Source organism: Oncorhynchus keta, chromosome 23 (assembly GCF_023373465.1).
Source record: "Oncorhynchus keta strain PuntledgeMale-10-30-2019 chromosome 23, Oket_V2, whole genome shotgun sequence".
NCBI classification, from domain to species: domain Eukaryota; kingdom Metazoa; phylum Chordata; class Actinopteri; order Salmoniformes; family Salmonidae; genus Oncorhynchus; species Oncorhynchus keta.
The window spans coordinates 22,534,388-22,562,383 of record NC_068443.1 but is presented as its reverse complement, the minus strand read 5'-3'; the positions used below and the strand labels follow the sequence as shown (position 1 = coordinate 22,562,383).

Here is a 27,996-nt window from a genome sequence, read left to right as displayed (position 1 = left end):
CACCTGGCTTACTGTAAAACATCACTGCAGTGTTTCTCACCTGGCTTACTGTAAAACATCACTGCAGTGTTCCTCACCTGGCTTACTGTAAAACATCACTGCAGTGTTCCTCACCTGGCTTACTGTAAAACATCACTGCAGTGTTCCTCACCTGGCTTAGTGTAAAACATCACTGCAGTGTTCCTCACCTGGCTTACTGTAAAAAGCTAAACAAAAGATTGATTACTACTTCTATATTTCCATCAACCCTGTCTTGTGGATTTGGCCACAGGTTCCCATCCACATCACAATGGATGTTTTCATTAGCCAAACATCTTGGGAAGAATCTTCGGGTGAATCCAGGCCTGACACTGGTCTGCCGTGATGTCATTGCATGCGTCATCCATGGCCAGGAGAAGGGTGGCTTGTTCGTGAGGGCGCCTATGATATACAGTACCTTCCACCTCCATGTGGAGAAAAAAATATTAAATCGGGTTAAGGAAAGGAGAGTATGGGGGTAAGCACAGGGTGGTAAATTGTGGATGGGCCTGAAACCATGCTTGCACCATTTGAGCATAGTAGAACCTGACGTTATCCCACACAATGACATAGGTCATGCTATCAGCTCTACAGACCTGATTTAGCTCATCAAAGACGGTTACATTCAAACAGCGAATCGTGTGGCTGCCTGCAACTCAATATATAGAGTATATAGAGTAGAGAGCTCTAGATGTTGTTCAACCAAACATTAGAACGGGCAAGATGCTTAATCTAAGCAACTTTGACCGTGGTATGATTGTTGATGCCACACATGGTGATTCCAGCATCTCTGAAACAGCTGCCTTCCTGGGATTTTTATGCACTACCGTCTCTAGAGTTTACAGAGAATGGTGCGATAAACAAAACACATTCAGTGAGTGGCAGTTCTGGGGGCAAAACCACCTTGTTCATGAGAGAGGTCAGAAGAGAATTTCCAGACTCATTCAAGCTAACAGAAAGGCCACAAATGCTCAAATAACAGCTGTTTAAAACAATGGTGTGCAGAAGGGCATCTCTTAACAAACAACACCGTGAATAATTCAGGCTGTTGTGGAGGCAAAAGTACTAGATTGGTGTACTTAATAAAGTGGCCGATGAGTGTACAGTAATGTCAAATCTGAAAACATGGTCTGGAAAAGTGGTACATGTGACCATAGAAACAGTGTCTGATAAAGAATGATGATGAAATATTACATCCATAGATAATGTAGTCCAATTGGTTAATGTTCCACGGTAATTGGTGTCAATGGATCTCGTTATCCTGAAACCTTCATGATCTAAACATGGAATATCGCTTGTCAGTTTCCGTAAAACTATGCATTAAGAGTAACGCAACAGTTACTTATCATTTTGAGCAGTTGTATCAATTGATAGTTAGCTCAGTGTAATGAAATGAATAGACAGTCATCTCAGATGTAATGTGTGAATTGCATTTTGAAATGGTAATACTTTGATGTTAAGTTGTGTCATTTTGAACAGGTGATTTAAGTTCAATGAACAAGTGATCTTAGCTTTATGTGTATTGTATCCAAGCAATTAGAAAGAGTGTTAAAGCTTTGAAAAATGTGCGTTTTGATCATTGGTTGTGTGTTTGTGTCTAGAGTTTGGAAAAATTACATCAAGGTTCCCAAAAACAGTGCCAAAGTGATTGTAAAAAACTGTAACAGGCACATTCAGACCTTTTCACTGTTAATCACAACAAACAATCAGGTGACCGGACTGAAACACGACATTTCGATTCAATCCCTTTGTCGTTGGGAGTGTGTGGTGTTAGGGTGGGAGCAGAAATACATTCCAAGCTGACTATTTATGGTCATCCTGTTGGTCTAGATTAGATAGAGGTCAGGCATGCAATAGACTGACACGTAGATATTGAGAGTTTTGTTGTTTCGTAATTCTATCTCTACACAGCCGTGCCAAAGCTATCCCTCTGTGGTAACTAACGTGAAATCAATACTGATCTGAGTGTGTTGTGAATTTATGAAACTTCTTTCGGTTTGATTCCTTACTTTGATTCTCGTTGTTACTGAGATTATAAAACTGATAGAATGACCTACAAATAGAACATGATTCTGATGTGAAAATGATTCCTAGAAGAATTCACGCTGGGATTTGTATTGTGGTATTTTGGATGGATTTGTCTTCGTAGGGGCGCCACTTAACTGCCTGCCTGTTGTTTAAAGAATCACTTCCCTATTTCCCAGCTGACAGGAAAGACAGAGCACTAGGCCAAAACACAGATCACAGATGGATAGATAAGAGATGATAAGAGCCTCTCTCTCCCGCTTTCTTTCTGTCTCCCCAGCAGCTACACAGGAAGTTCATGACCATGAGGTCACAGGAACGAGCCATATTTCAGGACTACACAGCACACGACGGGTTTAAACTGGAAGACAACGGAGTTTTCATGTTTTTGTTGTTGTTTCATTGTTGTTGTCCGTCTTGTTTTTACTGTGCGAACTTGAGAATGATCAGTTGGTGACCATTTCCTGGTTTTCATATTCAAAAGCAGTTACTTTTTCCATGGAGTAAATGGAAATGAGGAATACAACTAAAGTGAACATAGGAGTGGAAATGGTGTTCCATCATCATCTGCAGTAACCTCATGAGGCATAATGGCAGTCAGTGTGGCACCTGTGCAGACAGACAGTTAAACGTAAACATACGTCTTCCTTTGTCATACAATCTACAGTAGGCCTGTGTTCCTGTGTTGTAAAGGTATCAGTGGGGTGGCAGAGCACAATGGCTGACACCAAGGACTTTGCTCATCAAACATGACTAGAGTGAAAAGATGCATCCTGTCAATGGGCAGAGGAAAGTGTGTTGCAGGCCCTGAGGCATCTCTCTCTCTCTCTCTCTCTCTCTCTCTCTCTCTCTCTCTCTCTCTCTCTCTCTCTCTCTCTCTCTCTCTCTCTCTCTCTCCTTCCCTCCCTCCCAACAGGAAGAAGACCCAGATGTGAGAATGGATGAGGGTTACGAACTTGACCTGACCTACGTGACTGAGCGCATCATTGCCGTGTCCTTCCCTCGGACATGCTCAGAAGAGATCTACCTCCACAACCTGAAGGATGTCACACGGATGCTCAAGTCCAAGCACGCAGATAACTACCTGGTCAGTTAACACTACTCTCGTGCATGTGTCTCACACCATTCTTCATCTCACTTGTAGTGCATAGACTATTGAGATACCTAGTCCTTTCTGTCTTATCTGACATCTTGTGGCAGACATCAGATTTCTATCAGAGTGAGATCATTAAAGTTTATCTAAAGTTTGCTTTGTTTATTTGGTTTAAAAAGTGACTGTTATTCACCCTATGTCATTGTCTCATTGACACATTCTGTGGTTTCTAGAGAAGTGATGTTGACAGGACAAGAGCCTACTTTAACCTCAGCCCAACCATTTAGTGTGGAGCGCTGTGAAGCTTTCTTTAGTTCATATGGGAAAGAGGAAGTGAAAACGGTTGAAACAGTTACTTTTTAATAAGATAGTTATAAAAGGCATATAATAAAATTGCAACACAAATGTATGTATTCATGTGTATATATCTTTATTCTTTCTAGATTATCAACCTGTCGGAGAAGAGACATGATCTCTCTAAAATGAACCCTAAGGTAAAGCAACCATACTGTCTTTTTCCAAATGTGCAACATAAACAAAACATGCGGCAAGACACGAGGTGCTGAAGAGATACAGGTATCAACAAGCTGCAGAATGACTCGGCTGTATTTGCTATAGCGAAATCAATGGATATAAGTGGCAACATGGATCTCAACCGTATGTGTTTGAACAACTGTCTAATGAGATAACCCTTGGATTTAGAAAGGCTGTCTCTAGGATTTCTGGAGACTCTGTGCGTGCTAAATAGATTGTTTAGGTTGTATAGAGGTTTTATTGATTAGAACTATCTATAACAGAGTGTGTGTGACCTACCTTGTGTTTGCAGACTCTGGACACGGGCTGGCCTGACCTGCATGCCCCTCCTCTGGATAAGATCTGTACAATTTGTAAGGCCATGGAAGGCTGGCTCAACGCTGACCCTCTGCACGTGGTGGTCATACACTGCAGGGTGAGCAGCATCCTCATCACTCTGTCATCACCCTCTCACCATCTCTCAGTTATTTTCTTCTGGCCAAAGATCACTTGTCTCAACCTATCATATAAAGTCACTGTCCAGTAAAAAAATCTAACTTTTTAAAAATTCTGTTAACTCATACCCAAATAATGTTGTTGACTTGTCTCATACTATTTGTGGTCAAAGCATACATTTGAGCAAAAAACACTGGTCAAACAGACCATTTCCAAATGTTTTGCTATTTCCTCATGCTGCTGAGGAAATAGCAAGCATGTACAATCAGCTGTGAACTCGCATTAATATTTTTAATGACCGGTATACGCCCACACCATTCCATAGTTGGGGTATGCCCACACCATTCTATAGTTGGGGTATGCCCACACCATTCCATAGTTGGGGTATGCCCACACCATTCCAACACAGGGAGCATTCAGCAGAAGGTACTACCGGTTGGCGAGTGGGGTCATGGTAATGGTTCCGGGGAGTTAAAAAAATATTTATTGTTTATTTATAATCTAAAAACACTACCTGGTACTGTTGCAAATGATCATGCCTAAGCATTGGCACACAAATATGAATGAATTTGACATCTTGTCTCTTGTCTTGTACTTCAGGGTGGGAAAAGCAGAATTGGAGTGGTCATCTCATCGTTTGTGATTTTCACTGACATATCTGCCAGGTAACTGCTGCAAAAAATGGCATCTCAAGTAGCTTTTTATCAATATTTTCATTTATTGAGGTTTAGCATTGTGAGTGAGTAGCACTGATTGAATGTTTGGGTCCAAACTCCTTGTCAACTCCAACCAAATGTCTCAGATAAATATAGGCCTAGAAACAAATATAATCTATTTCACTGTCTGACCACTACTGGTCCACTCAGCCCTTTCACTGAATTCCACAGTCATTCAGAATGTAAGTCAAACAATCAATACTTATGGTTGTGGGATCAAAGGCAAGCCACAAGTCATGAGTCACGCTGACAGAATTACACACTCTAAATCAACATGGACAATACTACACCGTCGTGACAGTCAGTTTATGACAGAAACGGACGTTTATCACAAAGGTCAATGTAATTTTCTCTGAATGGACCTGGAAATTAATTTAGCAATTAAATATGAGTTTCAGTAAGGCACTTGAGTAGAAAATAATTTCCCCTCAAGCACATGCAGTTCCTCTAAGTGGATAAAGTTACACAAACAAAGATGAAAGTCATTTACACTCTGAAAGGATATCCAGAGCAGCTGCAACTCAGCTAATCCCTAAAGTCAAGAACCGACTGCAAACATTTAGCGAGAAAGTGGTTCATAAGGTGAAGGGAAGTGCTGTGAGTGTTTGTGTGTGTGTATGTGTGTGTCTTATGGAGATCCTTTGTGCTAACAGCCTCCGTGTGATATGGGTACACAGGCCTGGCTGGAGAGGGGAGAGAGAGAGACTGATAAAGAGGGAAGGGGAGAGAGAGAGACTGATAAAGAGGGAAGGGGAGAGAGAGAGACTGATAAAGAGGGAAGGGGAGAGAGAGAGACTGATAAAGAGGGAAGGGGAGAGAGAGAGACTGATAAAGAGGGAAGGGGAGAGAGAGAGACTGATAAAGAGGGAAGGGGAGAGAGAGAGACTGATAAAGAGGGAAGGGGAGAGAGAGAGACTGATAAAGAGGGAAGGGAGAGAGAGAGACTGATAAAGAGGAAGGGGAGAGAGAGAGACTGATAAAGAGGGAAGGGAGAGAGAGAGACTGATAAAGAGGGAAGGGGAGAGAGAGACTGATAAAGAGGGAAGGGAGAGAGAGAGACTGATAAAGAGGGAAGGGGAGAGAGAGAGACTGATAAAGAGGGAAGGGGAGAGAGAGAGACTGATAAAGAGGGAAGGGGAGAGAGAGAGACTGATAAAGAGGGAAGGGGAGAGAGAGAGACTGATAAAGAGGGAAGGGAAGAGAGAGAGACTGATAAAGAGGGAAGGGAGAGAGAGAGACTGATAAAGAGGGAAGGGGAGAGAGAGAGACTGATAAAGAGGGAAGGAGAGAGAGAGACTGATAAAGAGGGAAGGGGAGAGAGAGAGACTGATAAAGAGGGAAGGGGAGAGAGAGAGACTGATAAAGAGGGAAGGGGAGAGAGAGAGACTGATAAAGAGGGAAGGGGAGAGAGAGACTGATAAAGAGGGAAGGGGAGAGAGAGAGACTGATAAAGAGGGAAGGGGAGAGAGAGAGACTGATAAAGAGGAAGGGGAGAGAGAGAGACTGATAAAGAGGGAAGGGAGAGAGAGAGACTGATAAAGAGGGGAAGGGAGAGAGAGAGACTGATAAAGAGGAAGGGGAGAGAGAGAGACTGATAAAGAGGGAAGGGGAGAGAGAGACTGATAAAGAGGGAAGGGGAGAGAGAGAGACTGATAAAGAGGGAAGGGGAGAGAGAGAGACTGATAAAGAGGGAAGGGGAGAGAGAGAGACTGATAAAGAGGGAAGGGGAGAGAGAGAGACTGATAAAGAGGGAAGGGGAGAGAGAGAGACTGATAAAGAGGGAAGGGGAGAGAGAGAGACTGATAAAGAGGGAAGGGGAGAGAGAGACTGATAAAGAGGAAGGGGAGAGAGAGAGACTGATAAAGAGGAAGGGGAGAGAGAGAGACTGATAAAGAGGGAAGGGGAGAGAGAGAGACTGATAAAGAGGGAAGGAGAGAGAGAGACTGATAAAGAGGGAAGGGGAGAGAGAGAGACTGATAAAGAGGGAAGGGGAGAGAGAGAGACTGATAAAGAGGGAAGGGGAGAGAGAGAGACTGATAAAGAGGGAAGGGAGAGAGAGAGACTGATAAAGAGGGAAGGGGAGAGAGAGAGACTGATAAAGAGGGAAGGGGAGAGAGAGAGACTGATAAAGAGGGAAGGGGAGAGAGAGAGACTGATAAAGAGGGAAGGGAGAGAGAGAGACTGATAAAGAGGGAAGGGGAGAGAGAGAGACTGATAAAGAGGGAAGGGGAGAGAGAGAGACTGATAAAGAGGGAAGGAGAGAGAGAGACTGATAAAGAGGGAAGGGGAGAGAGAGAGACTGATAAAGAGGGAAGGGGAGAGAGAGAGACTGATAAAGAGGGAAGGGGAGAGAGAGAGACTGATAAAGAGGGAAGGGGAGAGAGAGAGACTGATAAAGAGGGAAGGGGAGAGAGAGAGACTGATAAAGAGGGAAGGGGAGAGAGAGAGACTGATAAAGAGGGAAGGGGAGAGAGAGAGACTGATAAAGAGGGAAGGGGAGAGAGAGAGACTGATAAAGAGGGAAGGGGAGAGAGAGAGACTGATAAAGAGGAAGGGAGAGAGAGAGACTGATAAATAGGGAAGGGGAGAGAGAGAGACTGATAAAGAGGGAAGGGGAGAGAGAGAGACTGATAAAGAGGAAGGGGAGAGAGAGAGACTGATAAAGAGGGAAGGGGAGAGAGAGAGACTGATAAAGAGGGAAGGGAGAGAGAGAGACTGATAAAGAGGGAAGGGGAGAGAGAGAGACTGATAAAGAGGGAAGGGGAGAGAGAGAGACTGATAAAGAGGGAAGGGGAGAGAGAGAGACTGATAAAGAGGGAAGGGGAGAGAGAGAGACTGATAAAGAGGGAAGGGGAGAGAGAGAGACTGATAAAGAGGGAAGGGGAGAGAGAGAGATTGATAAAGAGGGAAGGGGAGAGAGAGAGACTGATAAAGAGGGAAGGGGAGAGAGAGAGCACAACAGAAAAAGAGTGAGGACGGTGAGGAAAGGAAAGAAAGTGAGGGGGAAGAAGAAGAGAGGCAGAGAAAGGCAGGGAGATTTAGATGGAGCTATATGGTGGGAGAGGGAGAGAGATGGAGAGACAGATGAGGAAGAGAAAAAAGAGAGAGAGCCCTCTAGTGAAAAGCCCACAGCGCCGGTTGGTTTGAGGCCTGTTGGTACAGCAGTAACTGGGTACACACTCTGACCTCTTTCTCCTCTCCTCCTCTCCTTTTTGTTTACTCTGGATTGTCTTCCTCTCTGGTTACTTTCTATCTTCATCGCTGTCAGTGTGTGCATGCTCACAGTTGTGTGTGTGCGCATGTGTGTGTGCGTGTGCATGAGTGCGTGTCAGAGAGAAACAGAATATGTATTGAATAAGTGCCAATGTTTGTTTACAGTGTGAGTACCTCCACTCTGTCAGCCAGGAGGATCTCTGGTATAGGCTGACGACTTACGCTCAGTTCAGTTTAGTTCACTGTTCCCTTTTTTAAAACTAAAGGTCTTAACTAAAGCTTTACTTACCATCATTGTCAGGAGTGTTTACCCTGTCAGTGTTTAAGCCTAAACAGGAGGAGGGTAAGTCAGGGTTTAAGCCTAAACAGGAGGAGGGTAAGTCAGGGTTTAAGCCTAAACCATGTCTGTGTCTGTCTCACATAGTGCTGATCAGGCCTTGGACCGCTTTGCAATGAGGAAGTACTATGACGACAAGGTCTCAGCATTGATGACACCTTCTCAGAAAAGGTATGGCCTCTTCTCAGGCACAATATTCATCTACTCTCTAGTACTGAGGAAATGCTCATTGTGTGATATGGATGGTGAGGTAAAGGTGTTTCCCCACACCCTCCTTCATCTGCCTCCATTCCTCCCCATCCCTTTACAAACACACACACACACACACACACACACACACACACACACACACACACACACACACACACACACACACACACACACACACACACACACACACACACACACACACACACACACACACACACACACACACAACACACGCGCACGTGCACACACACACACACACACACACACACACACACACACACACACACACACACACACACACACACACACACACACACACACACACACACACACACACACACACACACACACACACACACACACAGGTCTATACACACCCCTTTCTGCCCATGTTAGGGCAAGTTCAGGTCCCAGTCCCACCAAGACCAATAGAAAACCTATTGCATGTCTTTGTCTTGTTTGTCCATTCCCATAGAAAAGGGCCTGTGATAGTCGCTCCATTGTGTGTAATTGAAACAGAATGGGATCCTGTGGTGACCTGGTGCAATCTAATCCTGCTGCATCACACTGATTCCCTGTGACTCAGTCATGCTGTGGGCGCCTCATAAAGAATATTCCCATCACAAACACACAGGCTCAATGCATCTCAGAGCGGTCCTTTTCCCATGTGTGCTTCAGTAACTGGGTTGCAATTGTCATGGATGGACTTATCCATTGATGTCAGGTTTGTAAGTGATCTGTTGTTGTCCACTGTAACCTATATTCAAAGGGGTTTAGTTAGTGAGGATCATCTAGCTAGCTATTGTGTGGATTACTATATCTCTTCTATTCTTTCATGCCAGATATGTTTGGATCCTGAACAGTCTCCTGAGTGGGTCGATGAAAATGAATGCTTCTCCACTGTTCCTGCATTGCATCATTCTTCATGGGATACCCAACTTCAACCCTGCAGGAGGTAACTGAAAACACTCTTTTGTTCACCTATTGGCCGACTAGGAGATACAAATGCAAATATTACACTCAGTCAATACAGATGTAGGATCTTCATTTGATCACTATGTTGTAGAAAACGTTCCTACAACGCAGGACATTCGAAACATGTGTATCTGAGCTTTAAAACTGAAGTTTGTTGTTTTTACTTTGACATTATAGACATGATTTTCCCTTTCAAAAAATGTATTAACCCCTACAAAAATGTCCATTCATTATAATCCACATAATAATTAACATTTGCTGCAGGATTATTTTCCTGCTGTGGCAAACTGGCTCAAGTTAAAATCCTACATCTGCAGAAGCTAAAAGTCTGACAAATAACTAACAATAAAATCCCTATGAGGCTATCTAGATAGAAGTGGGATTCTCAGAGATCTTGCATGCTAAATGAACCTCTCCTTTCACACGGACTGAAGCACACATGTATACACGCACATGCACATATGTAAATACGCACCACAGAATAACTTCTTTATGGTCTGTAGTAAGGGAATCCACACCCATTTTCTTTTACATAAACAAATGTTGTTGTTTTTTACACATTTCAAATCAACAACAAAGACTTCCCTGAGATGGAACCAGTGACCTAATTTGAGCCGGATACTGACGGAACAGGATCTGGCACCTCTCAAATTTGGACCTTCTTGTTCCGAAACCCATTTGCCAGGGTCAATTCCTCTCTTGGCATGAAAAATAATTGTCACTGTTTACAATGTGAAAAATTCTAATAAAATCAGAGTTATTTCAATTAGCCTTCTCTGTAATTCTCCAGCCACCTAAAAAACGTAACACGTAATGTAAAAACGTACCTGATATTCTAAGAATTGATTGGTGTTGGGCCGAACCGGGTTTATGGTTTGCGCAACATTGTAATCTGTATAGACCATTGCTGTGGTGAGAGAGAAGCACACCTGTATCTCTCACAGAACTAGACTGACATTCACTTTCTGTGATCTCTCCCTCTCTCTGCTCTGATAGACACGCGGCTGCAATTCTCATCTCGCCAGCGTTGCACTTTGTTTATTTCCTTTAGAATCATACACTCTTAGCTAAAACTATGCTATATAGTACCAAAAAGGGTTCTTCGGCTGTTCCCATAGGAGAACCCCTTTTTGTTCCAAGTATAATCCTTTTGGTTCCAGGTAGAACCCTTTCCACAGAGGGTTCTACATGGAACCCAAAATAGTTCTACCTGGAACCAAAAGGGTTATCCTATGGGGAAGGCTGCAGAACCCTTTTGGAATCCTTTTTCTGAGTGTAGCTAGAGGAAGGGTGCGGGAGGTAACGCAGCACCCCTGATAAATTGAAATACATTTGCCAAAGTTATAGAATTACTGCTGTCTGTTCAGAAAGAAATGAAATCATTCTGAATACCACACCAGGATTAGACCAATAATTTAGCCACAGATCAAAAACGTTTAAGCTTTTTTTTAGCCTAGCTGCAGATTGTGTGTAGCCCAATCACAAGGCATGCCTACAGTCAGGAACGTGCGGCAAATCTGTCAGTGAACAGCATGCAGCCAAAACAGGCTTTTTGCAATATTTTAAATAGCCAAACATTGCAGGAAAACACAGGTTTGAAAGCAAATGGATTCTGCTGAAAAGAGAAGAGTATTGTCTGCAGGCTACCAGATATGTGATCAACTTTTAAATAGGCCTATTGAGCGAACAGCATTGTTTTACAAAGTAAAACAAGAGAGACATTGGCTTTTGGCATGAGCGCATCGGCCATCAGCGGTGAGTGAGCTAAAATCAAATCAAATCAAAGTTTATTTGTCACGTGCACCGAATACAGGTGTAGACCTTACAGTGAAATGCTGACAGGCTCTAACCAATATTGCAAAAAATGTATTAGGTGAACAACAGGTAAGTGAAGAATTAAAACAACAGTAAAAAGACAGGCTATATGCAGTAGCGAGGATATAAAAGTATCAAGGCTACATACAGACACCGGTTAGTCAGGCTGACCGAGGTCGTATGTACATGTAGATATGGTTAAATTGACTATGCATATATGATGAACAGATAGTAGCGACAGCGGAAAAGAGGGGTTGGCGGGTGGTGGGTGGTGGGCGGGACACAACAAGATAGATAGCCTGGTTAGACAATGTGCGGGAGCACTGGTTGGTCGGCCCAAATCAAATCAAATGTTACTGGTCACATACACATGGTTAGCAGATGTTATTGCGAGTGTAGCGAAATGCTTGTAACACTGCGCATCATTGGGTGAGTCAGTGAAACTGGAAAGCTGTTTTACACTATCATTTTCTCCCCATATTGTACAATATGTGTGTTTCCACACATAGAGGCCGAGGCTATTGATGGATTCAAGACCAGGTTGTTTTTATTGATCTCAGATTCTCAATTTGTGAGGTATTTAAAAAGATTATGCTGAAGTCATCTTAAACTATGTAAAATGATGTAAAAGTCTAAATTTCTCCCACACCCTCTTCTGCAAGCGCCTCTACTCCACTGCTCTATGCCAGCACGCAAAAGCCATGATATGCATGCAATGCTTTATTATAAATATTCATTTATGTATTAAATATTCATTTAACTTGTTCATAAATATTCATTTATAATAGCAACCCAGGTCAGCCCCCTCTCGGCTCAATTTACAAATGAAGCACTGGAAGGAACTACTGGTACAAACCTCTGTTAGAACAGCAGTTGACCACAGTGGAAACATACAGAACATGTTGCATGTGACATGCCTATAGGTTGCTTGAGAGGCTGCCGATGTCGCACGTGTCGCTTACATAGAGACATGCCTAGTAGCATCTTAGGGACTGACAGAATTTGTCAAGTCGCAAATTGTCAGGTCAGATTTCATGTGCGTTCTTTGTAACATCCCACAAGACGCTTGAGGGAAAGGATTTATGCCATTTCATTAGCAATACATCTAAGAAATGATGACTAACTGTCACTTGATACCAACATGAATTAATACATGATACAGTATAACATAACATTAATGAATTTATGATGCAGTACATTGATACAATGCCATTTCAAAAGGTAACCTAATCATAACACTTGTTCATTTGGTCCCCGTTCTTTCTGCTGAATTCCACTCTTTTCTATTTCTCTTTTTTCAAGTGTGTCGCCCATATCTGAAAGTGTACCAGGGAATGCAAGCTGTCTACTCCTCAGGGGTCTAGTAAGCACACATTTAAACCCCCTACTCCTCAGGGGTCTAGTAAGCACACATTTAAACCCCTACTCCTCAGGGGTTTAGTAAGCACACATTTAAACCCCCTACTCCTCGGGGTTTAGTAAGCACACATTTAAACCCCTACTCCTCAGGGGTCGAGTAAGCACACATTTAAACCCCCTACTCCCCAGGGGTCTAGTAAGCACACATTTAAACCCACTACTCCTCCGGGGTCTAGTAAGCACACATTTAAACTCCCTACTCCCCAGGGGTCTAGTAAGCACACATTTAAACCCCCTACTCCCCAGGGGTCTAGTGAGCACACATTTAAACCCCCTACTCCTCGGGGTTTAGTAAGCACACATTTAAACTCCCTACTCCTCGGGGTTTAGTAAGCACACATTTAAACCCCCTACTCCTCTGGGTTTAGCAAGCACACATTTAAACCCCCTACTCCTCAGGGGTCGAGTAAGCACACATTTAAACCCCCTACTCCCCAGGGGTCTAGTAAGCACACATTTAAACCCCCTACTCCTCGGGGTTTAGCAAGCACACATTTAAAACCCCCTACTCCTCGGGGTTTAGTAAGCACACATTTAAACCCCCTACTCCAAGGGGTCTAGTAAGCACACATTTAAAACCCCCTACTCCTCAGGTGTCTAGTAAGCACACATTTAAACCCCCTACTCCTCAGGGGTCTAGCAAGCAGACATTTAAACCCCCTACTCCTCGGGGTTTAGCAAGCACACATTTAAACCCCCTACTCCAAGGGGTCTAGTAAGCACACATTTAAAACCCCCTACTCCTCAGGTGTCTAGTAAGCACACATTTAAACCCCCTACTCCTCGGGGTTTAGTAAGCACACATTTAGACCCCCTACTCCTCAGGGGTCTAGCAAGCACACGTTTACACCCCCTACTCCTCCGGGGTCTAGTAAGCACACATTTAAACTCCCTACTCCTCAGGGGTCGAGTAAGCACACATTTAAACCCCCTACTCCTCCGGGGTCTAGTAAGCACACATTTAAACCCCCTACTCCTCGGGGTTTAGCAAGCACACATTTAAACTCCCTACTCCTCTGGGTTTAGTAAGCACACATTTAAACCCCCTACTCCTCAGGGTTTAGCAAGCACACATTTAAACTCCCTACTCCTCGGGGTTTAGTAAGCACACATTTAAACCCCCTACTCCTCAGGGGTCTAGTAAGCACACATTTAAAAACCCCTACTCCTCAGGTGTCTAGTAAGCACACATTTAAACCCCCTACTCCTCGGGGTTTAGCAAGCACACATTTAAACTCCCTACTCCTCGGGGTTTAGTAAGCACACATTTAAACCCCCTACTCCCCAGGGGTCTAGTAAGCACACATTTAAACCCCCTACTCCCCAGGGGTTTAGTAAGCACACATTTAAACCCCCTACTCCTCAGGGGTCTAGTAAGCACACATTTAAACCCCCTACTCCTCAGGCGTTTAGTAAACACACATTTTACAATTTAGTTTCACAATAAGTGATACCATTTTCTTTGAAGCATAATTGGTTGTTGTTCTAATTCACTTTCTGTGAGTGTCAGTGATTGGTCATAGAATGTTCTCTCTGATTGGTTGTTTGTCTCTATTACCCAGTCACATTGGGCCTGGACACAGAGACAGGATATGCATCAGTCTGGAACCTGCTCAGCTGCTAAAGGGAGACATAATGGTAAGAACAACTTCTCATAGCATTCCATAACATATGTATTGGAATGTCTTGGGTATACCATACAAAAAGAAATATGGAAGTCATGATAGAGAACATTAACAGAAGACTTACACATTTAAAATGGTAAGGAATATAGCAGATGCCAACAACTGACTTGATGAAGGTCACATGAATAGCCACACAAACTGCTGTTACACCCTGTCTCCCCCTGTCTCTGCAGGTGAAATGTTACCATAAGAGTGATGTCACTTCGGAGCGTGAGGTGATCTTCCGGCTCCAGTTCCACACGGGAGCAGTGCAGGGCTACAACCTGATGTTCGAGAAGGAGGACATGGAGACTGCCAATAAAGGTATACACACACACACACACACACACACACACACACACACACACACACACACACACACACACACACACACACACACACACACACACACACACACACACACACACACACACACACACACACACACACACACCTGGAAAGGTCTAGAGAAATGGACTTCATTTTCCTTTATAAAAAACACATATGCAGCATCATTCATCTTTTCGTTGCGTTACAACGCAGCCACACTCACGGCATTCCTTTGTGTTGACTCTGCAGAACCTAGATTTCCTGATTACGGGAAAGTAGAGCTGGTGTTCTCCGAGGGCCCGGAGAAGATCCCAGGTATTTTTCTAAATCCTTAACCCAGTTAGAAAAGCAGGAGGGTTTGAAAACCTCCAGACACATGGTGCTTTCACCACCTAGCTTCCCCCTCGATCCCCCCTCCTTCCCCCTCTTCCCCCTGCCGAGATGAGGATGTGGAATTCCGTAGAGGGGAAATGTAGTGTGAAGTGTGTACTGACAGATAGGTAAAAGAGCATAGCATGCCCTGCATCCCACCCCCACAGGAGGGTGTGTAGGGAGTGTGTGTGTGTGTGTGTGTGTGTGTGTGTGTGTGTGTGTGTGTGTGTGTGTGTGTGTGTGTGTGTGTGTGTGTGTGTGTGTGTGTGTGTGTGTGTGTGTGTGTGTGTGTGTGTGTGTGTGTGTGTGTGTGTGTGCGTGCGTGCGTGCGTGCGTGCGTGCCTGTGTGAGCTCATGCATGTGTCTGAGCATGTGTGGTCTACACAACTAGTAAAAAGTAACATTCCTTCACCTCTCAGTTGGAAGATGAAAACACTCCGGCCACAAATCACTTCTAGGAAAGAAACACAAAAGGCTTCTTTCCAACAGTGTTCCTCAAAAGTTTAAACCTAAAAGATTGCCCCACTGATCCCTTGCGGTTGATTGGACCATATAAGAACCATATAAGAGCATCTCAGAGTGAATCCTTGGTTTTGATTGGTCTAGGTGCAGAGCGCTGGCAGAACGGGGCAGACGTCAGTGTGGACTACAACACAGCCGACCCACTGACACGGTGGGACTCCTACCAGAACATCAATGACGGGGAAGGTAACAGCAGTCACTCGGACTTATTTCTCCTCATTACAGTGTGGAAGATAAAGCTTCCAATCACTCTAACTTACTATCACATGATCCACCATAACTAACAAATAAGTTCATCCAGTTACCAAGCCATATCTGGGTCAGTAGTATAGCATGTCAGTTTTATGAGTTTTATCAGGAATTTATCTGCTTACATTGTCCACTGTGCCATTACTAGGGTGTTTTTTCTGACCAGTAAAATCTCTGGGCCACATGTCGGCTGTCCCTGTCAGGAACAACTCCTTAACCAAGCTTCAGTTTTACCAACACAGGTACACCCAGGTAAAACCAATCAAACCGCATCTGGTTCAGTCAGTGCTTATTTTTTTATTAATGAACAAATGGATCATTCCTTAGAGAGCCAACCCACTGGGCACAGATGTCAATTCAGCATCTATTCCACATTGGTTCAACATATTTTCTTTGAAATGACATGCCATCAATGTTGATTCAACCAGTCTGTGCCCAGTGGGAAGTGATAACTGCAATATTTTTTCCAGTGAAACAGATCTCTCAGCAACCCTGTAAACAGTACTGCAGAGCTTGACAGATTCATAGTCCTATGCTCTGGTTGGCCCACCTCATTCTGTACTGTATCATATAGGGACCACAGCGTGATTACATTAACACACACACAGTCAGTCGTCACTGGCCAGGTTTATGTGGCAGTGGGACCCATTGCTCATAAGAAAGATTTGCACCAGGGCAAGTTGTATGGAAAAATTATTTATTTACTATGGCGAACAGAGGATATGAAGGATAGCATATCCTTTTGATGAACCAAAGGCACAGAGATTCTCCTACTGCTAAGAATGTCCATGTCAATCTCAGCTTGGGTTAGGGTTAGGAAAATTCTAGTGAGATGTTTCAGTAGGTCTTTTGGGTTGTTATTTGCTAGCGACAGAATAGTGCTGCTACCATAGGGAATACAGCAAGCCAGGGGTCATAGAGAGAACGGGTAGTTCCCCAGAGAATTCTGTTGTTGTTGTTGTATCAAATTAATAGGCATGCTTCAACCAACCCACTCACGCAGGCGCGGGTGTGCTCTCTCTCTCTCTCTCTCTCACACACACACACACACACCAACACAGTCAGGGCGTCCCCTCCTTACTGTGGTGGTTGCTGCTCTGCCAGATCTCTCTTCTCAACCGCGGAATTCACAACAACCTCCCAGAATAGAGCGATATGGTGGCATTAAACCATGAATCCACCCAGGCCCGTTATACAATAAGCATGTATATATAACACCCATAGAAGCCATTTGATGATAAAGACAATTTGTTATATTGCTTTTTTTAACTCAACTACACAACTTTTATGTTTGAAGTGTTAGATCAAGAGTCTCTGGGCGCGTAATGAAAGAGCACATTTTTTAAATGAAAATATTAATTAAAGGCATACAACAACAGCCTAAACGAAAAATAAAAGTGTTGCTTTGAGGCATTCCTGTGGAATATTTACGGCCTTGTTTTCTCATGTAAACTCTAGATTGGAGAGGAAAGACTGGGAGCTCTACAGGAATTCAGCAGCTACTTACCAGTCCATTGGCAGCTCCCAGTGTCCCTCTGACTAGCTGACAATCAGTGGGTTAAGGGAAGGAGGAAGTACTCTTGACATATTAAAGAATGCTTACCACCTCCGTGTTATGTATGTGGAAAGGAAACATCATTTACTTCAATGGCTTTTTAAATCTAATCTATTTGAAATGTGGGTTGGTCTTCTAGTATACCATGGTGGATTGATCTTTAATGAGGGATATAAGAATAGGTCCTTTAGAAACAAAGCCTTATTGATATAGCTGTTGTTATTGTATCAATCAATTAGATTTCTTTACCAGGATTTTCTTTCCATGATTTTCTTTTACACAATACTTTACCTCACACAACTTACTGGAAACTGAACTACTCTTTCCTGGGTAAATGTCCTCTCCAGCAACAGAAACAAATCCAGCCAGTGTTTGTTTTGTTTTTTAGAAACTCACTTCCCGTGTACATGAATCAGGGGGTGTCCCTGTAATCATTACCAGGTGTGTCAACAACCGCCTTTGAGCCTATTCACAGATAATGCCTAGACCACAGTAGACTTCTCCAGTACTGAGGGCTCCCATCTCTCTCAACTCTGTTTCTGCCTCTAGCTCCCGGTGAGTGAGTCAGTGAGTCAGTGAGTCAGAGTAGAGCCATTTAACAGGCCGGCTGGATTAATGAGGAATGTTTTAGCTGAGGGCTGTCTGGCTGGGCCTCAAACTGGGCCTTAAAGGGAAGATTGCACAATTAGATTGCCATTAAACATTCTGATTTGCTTCATCCTTCCAACTAGATGTCCCAATATGACATATCACTTTACATTTTCAATTTGGGAGAAATGTATATTTGATCAGAATTTGACTGAAGTTATGTAAGAAAATATTTCAGAAATGTGACATAAAGAGGAGCACTAGCAGGGCGAAACTGTCCACAGAAGACGGTAAAGACCCACCTCATGCAGAGTCCTACTATTGTTTTTGAAAAAATGTTTTGGCGCCCTGAATAAAGGGAACATCTGACCATATCCTGTGATTGATTTATTCTGTATAATTCTTTTTGAAAACACATACAGCTCACAGGCTTTTTTCATAGCCCTTTTACACCCCTGGCTTACCCCTACTAGCTAACCACTAGCAGTCTTGAAACACATCACTTATTAGCAGTTCAGCACATCAGCATTTCTCCTACTGTTAGATATTATACATTGAAAGTCTATAGCCAAACTGGCTAAAACTCTGTTGTTGGCCGATGGTAGCTATAGCTAGCCACTATAGCTAGCCACGGGAATATCACATTTACGCAACTATCCCGACCCTTCACTCAGTACTTTGTTGAAGCATCTTTGGAAGCGATTACAGCCTTGAGTCTTCTTGGGTATGACGCTACAAGCTGGGCACACCTGTATTTGGGGAGTTTCTCCCATTATTCTCTGCAGATCCTCTCAAGCTCTGTCAGGTTGGATGGGGGAGCGTTGCTGGACAGCTGTTTTCAGGTCTCTCCAGAGATGTTCGATCGGGTTTAAGTCCGGACTCTGGCTGGGCCTCTCAAGGGGATTCAGAGACTTGTCCCGAAGCCACTCCTGCGTTGTATTGGCTGTGTGCTTAGGGTCATTGTCCTGTTGGAAGATGAACCTTCGCCCCAGTCTGAGGTCCTGAATGCTCTGGAGCAGGTTTTCATCAAGGATCTCTGTACTTTGCTCCGTTCATCTTTCCCTCGATCCTGACTAATCTTGCAGTCTCTGCCTCTGAAACAAATCCCCACAGCGTGATGCTGCCACCACCATGCTTCACCGTAAAGATGGCGCCAGGTGCCCTCCAGACTCGACACTTGGCATTCAGGCCAAAGAGTTTAATCTTTCAGCCAGAGAATCTTGTTTCTCATGGTTTGAAATTCCTTTAGGTGCCTTTTGCCAAACTCCAAGCAGGCTGTCTTGGGCCTTTTACTGTAGAGTAGCTTCCGTCTGGCCACTCTACCATAAAGGCCTGATTGGAGGAGTGCTGCAGAGAGGGTTGTCCATCTGGAAGGTTCTCCCATCTCCACAGAGGAACTCTGGAGCTCTGTCAGAGTGACCATTAGGTTCTTGGTCAGGGTTCTTGGTCACCCTGACCAAGGCCCTTCTCCCTATTGCTCAGTTTGGCCGGGTGGCTAGCTCTAGGAAGAGTTGGTGGTTCCAAACTTCTTCCATTTAAGAATGATGGAGTCCACTGTTTTCTTGGTACACCTTCCCTTTTTTGGTACCCTTCCCCATATCTGTGCCTTGACACAATCCTGTCTCTGAGTTCCTTCAACCTCATGGCTTGGTTTTTGCTCTGACATGCACCGTCAACTTCGGGACCTTATACAGACAGGTGTGTGCCTTTCCAAATCATGTCCATTAGGCTGTAATGTAACAAAATGCTGTAACGTAACAAAATCTGGAAAAAGGTAAGGGGTCTGAATGCTTTCCGAATGCACTGTATATACTTATCTTGGTTTTTCATAATATACTAGCAATATAACATGACAAAACTCTTTGGGCACTTTAGTACCTACAGTTGAGGTTGGAAGTTTACATACACCTTAGTCAAATATATTTGAACTCAGTTTTTCACAATTCCTGACATTTAATCCTAATAAAAATTCCAGGTCTTAGGTCAGTTAGGATAACCACTTTATTTTAAGAATGTGAAATGTCAGAATAATAGCAGAGAGAATGATTTATTTAAGCTTTTATTTCTTTCATCACATTCCCAGTGGGTCAGAAGTTTACATACACTCAATTAGTATTTGGTAGCATTGCCTTTAAATTGTTTAACTTGGGTCAAATGTTTCGGATAGCCTTCCACAAGCTTCCCACAATAAGTTGGGTGGATTTTGGCCCATTCCTCCTGACAGAGCTGGTGTAACTGAGTCAGGTTTGTAGGCCTCCTTGCTCATACACGCTTTTTCAGTTCTGCCCACACATTTACTATAGGCTTGAGGTCAAGGCTTTGCAATGACCACTCCTTAACATCCTGAGTAATGTCTTGAGATTTTGCTTCAATATATTCACATAATGTATCCATAATATATAATATAATATATCCACATAACAATGGTCATTATGGTCAAACAGTTCTACTTTTCTCCAAAAAGTATGATCTTTGTCCCCATGTGCAGTTGCAAACCATAATCTGGCTTTTTTATGGCGGTTTTGGAGCAGTGACTTCTTCATTGCTGAGCGGCCTTTCAGGTTATGTCGATATAGGACTCATTTTACTGTGGATATAGATACTTTTGTACCCGTTTCGTCCAGCATTTTCATAAGGTCCTTTGCTGTTGTTCTGGGATTGATTTGCACTTTTCGCACCAAAGTACGTTCATCTCTACGAGACAGAATGCTTCGCCTTCCTGAGTGGTATGATGACTGCGTGGTCCCTACTTGCGTACTATTGTTTGTACAGATAAACGTGCTACCTTCAGGCGTTTGGAAATTGCTCCCAAGGATGAAACAGACTTGTGGAGGTTTACAATTTTTTTTATGAGGTCTTGACTGATTTCTTTTGATTTTCCCATGATGTCAAGCAAAGAGGCACTGAGTTCGAATGTAGGCCTTGAAATACATCCACAGGTACACCTCCAATTGACACAAATTATGTCAATTAGCCTCTCAGAGGCTTCTAAAGACATGACATAATTTTCTGAAATTTTCCAAGCAGTTTAAAAGCACAGTCAACTTAGTGTATGTAAACTTCTGACCCACTGGAATTGTAATACAGTGAATTAAAAGGGAAATAATCTGCCTGTAAACAATTGTTGGAAAAATGACTTGTGTCATGCACAAAGTAGATGTCCTAACTGACTTGCCAAAACCACAGTTTGTTAACAAGAAATTTGTGGAGTGGTTGAAAAACGAGTTTTAATGACTCCAACCTAAGTGTATGTAAACTTCCGACTTCAACTGTACTTACCTGATTCACATCAATCATTGAAGTCACCAGCCGTTATGCTGCAGTAGCACTGGTGGTGTCAGTGGACTTGAAGCCTACATTGACTGTGAGCACAGAACCGTTTTTTAGCCTCAGCTTCATGGTGAATCCACTCTTCCACTGTTGGTAGGCATCAAAATGACCGAAGCACCAGGGGTTCCCCTCCTCACAAAGCGGTCAAACTTCTCACATTTCGGACAAACATGCATGCCTGTAAACAGTGGTTGTAGTGCACTGCCGCTACCATCAGGCCGTTCCCTTCTTGACATCAAAGCCGCAATTGATTGTTGGTGTATGAGTTTTGATCAATGTAATTCAAATTGCAAAAATAGAAGTGCATAACATATTTTTCTTATACACTGTTGCTTAAAGACTGTTTAGATGGAATTGAATCCATCTGCGTTGTTCATTTTGTAGAAATATGTTGTGCAACCTTCCCTTTAACGGCTGCTAGGCCAGGGCCTGGCCAGGAGGGATAGGAATGAGGATGATGATGGTCATTAAGCTTCATGACTCACAGGCCTGTCATACAATAGGAGAGGTGGAGGAGGGATGGAAGATGGTAATAACAGTCATGTGAATGGAGCAGAGTAAGAGTAGGGTCATTTCAAAGGTGTAGCAACAACAGTCCCTCTGGGGGTTAAGAATAGTTGGCTTCAGAGCAACAGTTTTGCAGCTACATTCCCATTTGCCCTAATGCTTGTTGAGTGTGAAGTGTTTTATAACACCATAATAAACTAAAGAAAATGTACAATTTCTATCCAAAAGTTGTTTGATCAATGCCTCCATTCCTCCCCACCCCACCCGTTTACACACACGCACACACACACACATCATTTGCTCACACACGCACACATCATTTGCTCACACACGTAACAAGCAACACGCACGTGTAACCGATGTGAAATGCCTAGCTAGATAGCGGGGTGCGCGCTAATAGCGTTTCAAGCGGTGACCGTCACTCGCTCTGAGGCCTTGAAGTAGTTGTTCCACTTGCTCTGCAAAGGCCGTGGCTTTTGTGGAGTGATGAGTAACGATGCTTCGTGGGAGGCAGTTGTTGATGTGAGCAAAGGGTCCCTGGTTCGAGCCCAGGTAGGGGCGATGAGAGGGATGGAAGCTATACTGTTACATTGATGCTGTTGACTTGGATCACTGGTTGCTGCGGAAAAGGAGGAGGTCAAAAGGTAGGTAGGTGTAACCAATTCGAAATGAATAGCTAGTTAGGCATTTCACTGTACTAGTGCAAGTGACAATAAAAACTTGAAACTTGAAGGTCTAGGATAGATGAAATGGGTCAAAGATGAAGACCATCAGATGGGACCATACTTGATTAACCACCCATGAACCTCAGCCATGCCAGTGTGTGTTTTACGATAGACAAAAACAGTAGAAACGATTGTTGAACCCCATACTTGAGGCGAGGGCACATCTGTTTCCACACTGTGTTGTACGCAGCACTGATGGCAGACGTGTCATTTCATAATACACCAGAGCGAGAGAAAAACAACCTGGCTATCTGGGCAGGTTTCAAAAAACCAGCAGAGGGCCCAACTAGAAGGCAGGCTTGCTCTAATGAAGTCTCTCTCTACAGTGTGAAAGAAAGCGGGAAGGAGGAGAGGAGAAGAAATGTTGTTTTCAATCCTCAGATCCTCTCTGCTTCTCTCTCTGTCTTTCTCAATTCAACTCAATTCAATTCAAGGGCTTTATTGTCATGGGAAACATATGTTAACATTGCCAAAGCAAGAGGAAATAGATAATAAACAAAAGGGAAATAAATAATAACAATTTACAGGAAACATTACACTCACAGAAGTTCCAAAAGAATAAAGACATTTCAAATGTCATATTATGTCTATATACAATGTTGTAACGATGTGCAAATAGTAAAGTACAAAAGGGAAAATAAATAAACGTAAATATGGGTTGTATTTACAATGGTGTTGGTTCTTCACTGGTTGACCTTTTCTTGTGACAACAAGTTACAAATGTTGCTGCTGTGATGGCACACTGTTGTATTTCACCCAGTAGATATGGGAGTTTATCTGTGTAATCTGAGGGTAATATGGGTCTCTAATATGGTCTCTCTCTCGCTCTCTCATACCCTTGTCCTCCCTCCCGGCAGGGTAGTCCCCTGAAGCAGCCAGGCTCGAGTTCGGGTTACAGCTCAGCACCAAACCCGCCCCCACCCCATGGCCCCTCCCTCACCCCATGGCCCCTCCCCACTTGTTTACATTCCTCTAGGTCCCCCCTGTGTGGAGTGCAAATACTCTCACCTTCCTTCTCACTGCTAGCAGGACCAGTATGTGTGTGTGTGAGCCTACTATCTGTTTGCTAAACTTCACAGTCCTTATTTATCACCTCCTGCTCTCCATATCTTCCCTCTATTTCTCAATTTTATTATGCGGGAGATGGTAGTTGTCTACTGCGTGCACTTATTTACCTGCAGCCGGTGAAGGAGAAGGTAAGAGCTGTGTCTGCATTCTATTTTGAAGAAGAAGGGGGGCCTTGAGGGAAGAGGAAGAGGGGGGAGAAGTGGGAGGGTAACATACTGAGGCACCAGAGGGAGAGAGCGAGAGAGAGGAGGGAGAATTGTTACTACCTTTGCGTTGTAATGTTGTAGAGGGATCTGTTGGAATTCTCCTAGGAGTTCTGTTCTGACCTGGAATGTAGCCTGCTGAGGAGGCCTGAGACTTGCTGTAGAGAGCCGGATGTGAGTTCAAGAGAACCCTAAGTGTGTGCTTGTGTGTGTGTGTGTGTGCATGTGTGCGTGTGTGTGTGTGTGTGTGTGTGTGTGTGTGTGTGTGTGTGTGTGTGTGTGTGTGTGTGTGTGTGTGTGTGTGTGTGTGTGTGTGTGTGTGTGTGTGTGTGTGTGTGTGTGTGTGTAGGGGTAAACCAGCATAAGGCAGGGTAGAGGAGGAGGGTATCTCTTTTATCATGCGTGTCTGGTATTCAGATCCTACAACAGCCCTATTGGCTTGACTGAAAGGAAAGTACTTAACGCACCAGATTGAGACAGAGGCACCAGGGTCATGTTGCTAACTCTCCTTTGTTGAGCTAGAGGAGAGTGACACTGATTGTGGAATGGTGCTTTTACCCACGACTTCAACACAGCCTTCGCTTGCACATGGAATACGTCTAATGCATTGAGCTGCATTCTGTAAGCACCGGTTGCTTGTCTTGTTAGCTAGCTAGAACTCTCTCATTTTCTCTTCAGTAATCTATTCGAGGAATGAGCAAGAGCGATGGATTTGACTGTGCTGCTTTGATCTCTGACTGTGGTTGTATTTTTCTGCCCAGGGTTTAACTGGGCTGTTTAGACATATGTTGGAGGGTCAAAGGGTAGTGTGGACGGGTTGGTAAATCACCCCACAGTGAGGAATGCAGATATCAAACACTGTGACTGACTGACTGACTGACTGACTGACTGACTGACTGGGGACTAAACATTACTTTGTCTCTCCTATATCAGCACACAGAGAGACAGATGGGTGGCTTCTTAGCTTTCATCACCAGTTAGTTATATAACCTGAACATGGGGAACACCGTACAGCACAATGTACGAATGAGAGTTATAGGTGTTTTATTTTCATTCGCAAAATGATGTGGCTGATGGTTAGAACTTGGGAGTTCTTGGAGTGCGATCAACTCTAGCCTAAATCAGTGTTGGTTGGTGATACTTTTGTGGTTTTATTTCATCAGAATGGTTAGATTTTGTGATTAGTTTGTTTTGGTTTGAGATTGAGGGGAAACTATTCTGTGCTGCACTGTTGTCTAGGAGAACACTCAAGTCATGTGCAGTTGAAGTGCTGATAATTCCCTTGGTTTGCTGTTCTTACAATCTGTAGCCTACTCATTGTCCACCAGCTCTGGAAATGTGGCATACTTTTGAGTTAATGTGTGTGTTCATTTTAATGTTTGTGTGTCAAAGGGTGTGAGTTTGTGTATCCCTGTTTGTTTTTATCAGCGAGCTGTACTTGTTGTTCATTCCATGTGATTGTGAATGTAAGAACTTATTTGTGTATGTGAGAACGTGATCGTCGTTTTGGTCATGTGAGCGTCTTTGTTGTCATCCACCTGTATGTGTGTGTGTCCATTTGTGGTCATGTCTGTGTGTGTCTCCATACCAGCTGACCGTTTGAAGACGCTCCATCTCTTGTCGTTCCAGTGCCTCGCTCTCAGGGCCTGGCCCAGGACAAAGCAGCCCTGTCCAAGAGGAGCGCTAATGGGGGAGGATCCACCAACATGACCCTAGGCCGTGGAGCCCACCGAGCCACATCTATCACCAGCAGCCCCGACCACAGCGACCACGCCCTGTCAGCCAGCAGCGACTCAGGCCTGTCCAGCACCTCCCTGTGGACCGAGCGACCCCCAGTTCCCATCACCACCAGCACCAGGTCCCAGCAGGGTCCCAGCCGCCAGGAAAAGGCTCAGCTGAAGCGCCTGCTGAGTGGGTTCGGCCTGGAGGAACCCTCCCGAGAGCTTGAGGAGATGTCTGAGTGCGGAGGTGGAGGGCCAGGAGGGGTGGCCTTCCAGAGACTGGTCCAAGTCCAGGTGCATGTCGTCGGAGACCCGCGGCCCCCCAGGGAGAGGGAAACGGACATCCTGGATGACCTGGTCCTCCTGTCGGGTCACGACCTGCACAGTGTGGACAGCCTGGGAACCCTGTCATCGTCCTGTCACAAGAGCAGCCAGAATTCCCTGCTGTCGGATGGCTTTGGCAGCCCCGGGGGAGAGGAGCTCCAGCACCAGCCTCCCCACCAGCCCCAGCACCACCACCCAGCCCCTGCAGCCATGGAGGAGTATGAGAGGGCCTACGCTGAGGCCCGGAGGGGCTGTCTGGGCCAAAGGAGTGCTTCAATCTCTGCCTCCACCCCAGCCAGCACTATTCCCATGCCCAAGCAGCAGGTCTACCTGCAGGGCAGCTACTCCACACACACCTGGGTGCGCCAGCAGCAGATGGTAGCAGCCCATCAATATGCCTACCTGCAGGCCGAGGAGGGTGAGGAAAGGGACAGGTACCCAGGGGACAACAAGCAGCAGGAGGGAAGCCCACCCAAACCACCAGCCTCTACAGTGCCACAACAAAGCTCTGTGCTGAGGATGGACACTGCTGTCCAGAGAACGGTGATGGCCCTGCCACAAACTCACACTGAGCAGTCTCCTGCGGTCGTCAACAAGAACAAGCGAGACGAGGAGTTCAACTCTTTGACCGTGGACATTGATAACTCCATCGACCAGCTCAACCAGTTGATTATGGACCTGGACCCCATGTTCATGCCGGTCCCCACACGCTCCAGCTCGGTCAAGAGGAACGGAGGTACAGGGATGCACGTGAATGGCTCTGCCACTACCACCACCACCACCGCCACCTCAACAGGCTGCCCCAATGGAGTCAGTCACAGACTCATGGATAACAGTACAGCCCCACTGCAAAGCACACAGCAGTCAGGTAAGACAGACAGCAAGCTCTTGGGTGTGGTGGTGGTAGTGTGGTGATATGAATGGTGGTGGTTAGGGATGGGCGATATGGCCAAAATCTCATATCCCGATAAAGGTAATTTCATATCCCGATAACGATACATATCACGATATAGCACATTTTCTGTAAATTCAATTGATTAAATAAGCATGTAACAAAATATAAAATATTAATGTATAAAATCTAAAAAGTTAAATAGAAAACACTTCAAATATAGTTGCAAACAAAATAAATATAGGCCTAATATATATTATTTTTTTGGGGGTCCTTGCCTGTTTTGCATGTTATTTTGGCATTAATACGTGTCACATATCACTGTGGTACCTTGGGTTGAGTGTTAGGACCAACTCACGAAACCCCCGTTTCACGACCATGTAAATTGGGGCCATGTCTTTTCAGATGTAAGTTGTAACGGCAGCTGTTATCTCCTTCCATCTTCGTGATTCTTTGCCATACGGTGTGGCGCAGGAAAAAGCCTCTTGCAACGTCTGAGTCGGGGGTTTGTTTTGAGCACTTGACTGTACTTTTTGTGGGTCTCATCCGTAGACTCTCTCTGTACTGTTTCACATGATTCTTGCGTAGGTGGTAAAAGAGGTTAGTGGTGTTTGAGCCTGTTGTTGGGACCGGCCTGCGATAATGGTGATTCAATAATAGTACTGGTGGTAATGATAGCGGTGGTGGTGGAAATGTGACGCAACCTCTGCAAATAGCAAAGCTTCATGAAAAATGGTGGTGGTAGGAAATCAATGAGATAGACAGATTTGGTAATGCATCTGTTCTGGGAGAACTTCAACATGAAATCCTCACTTCTCTTACAACATAGTGTTAACTTTACCAAAACACACGTTTGCCCTCTCTCCCACCTGGAGGGCTGTTTGCCAGGGTTCCTGACAGCTTTTCAGATGTTTTCAGCTTGTTTTTGAGTCAGAGGGCATTGTCGAGGCTTGTCTGTGTACAGCTATCTCACTCAGGAATCAGAGGGAGAGAGAGGGCTGTTATCAGCTCTGTAGATCTAGGCTCACACATCTCTGGAACATTCATGCATGTGGGACATTATACTGCTGTCATGGAATGTCTTTGAAAGTTCCTCACACGTTCTCAGGCCTGACTTGTCATTTGCTCACTGAAGCTGCTTTTATCAGTAGAAACA

The 27,996-nt window shown here is 44.4% G+C and overlaps 1 protein-coding gene across 2 annotated transcripts in view; it reads left to right on the top strand.

The window, feature by feature from the left end:
• Nucleotides 1–27,996, top strand: part of LOC118402526 (tensin-3-like) — a 78,556-nt gene that overhangs the window by 14,276 nt on the left and 36,284 nt on the right. For both annotated transcript variants that reach the window (XM_052476876.1, XM_052476875.1), the window contains exons 2-13: nt 2,960–3,130; nt 3,580–3,630; nt 3,963–4,085; nt 4,706–4,770; nt 8,459–8,542; nt 9,424–9,536; nt 12,674–12,734; nt 14,353–14,428; nt 14,649–14,778; nt 15,034–15,099; nt 15,763–15,864; nt 25,533–26,816. In XM_052476876.1, coding sequence (XP_052332836.1) covers nt 2,981–3,130; nt 3,580–3,630; nt 3,963–4,085; nt 4,706–4,770; nt 8,459–8,542; nt 9,424–9,536; nt 12,674–12,734; nt 14,353–14,428; nt 14,649–14,778; nt 15,034–15,099; nt 15,763–15,864; nt 25,533–26,816 — 2,305 coding nt within the window. In that variant the 5' untranslated portion in view covers nt 2,960–2,980. The remainder of the gene's footprint in view (nt 1–2,959; nt 3,131–3,579; nt 3,631–3,962; nt 4,086–4,705; nt 4,771–8,458; nt 8,543–9,423; nt 9,537–12,673; nt 12,735–14,352; nt 14,429–14,648; nt 14,779–15,033; nt 15,100–15,762; nt 15,865–25,532; nt 26,817–27,996) is intronic.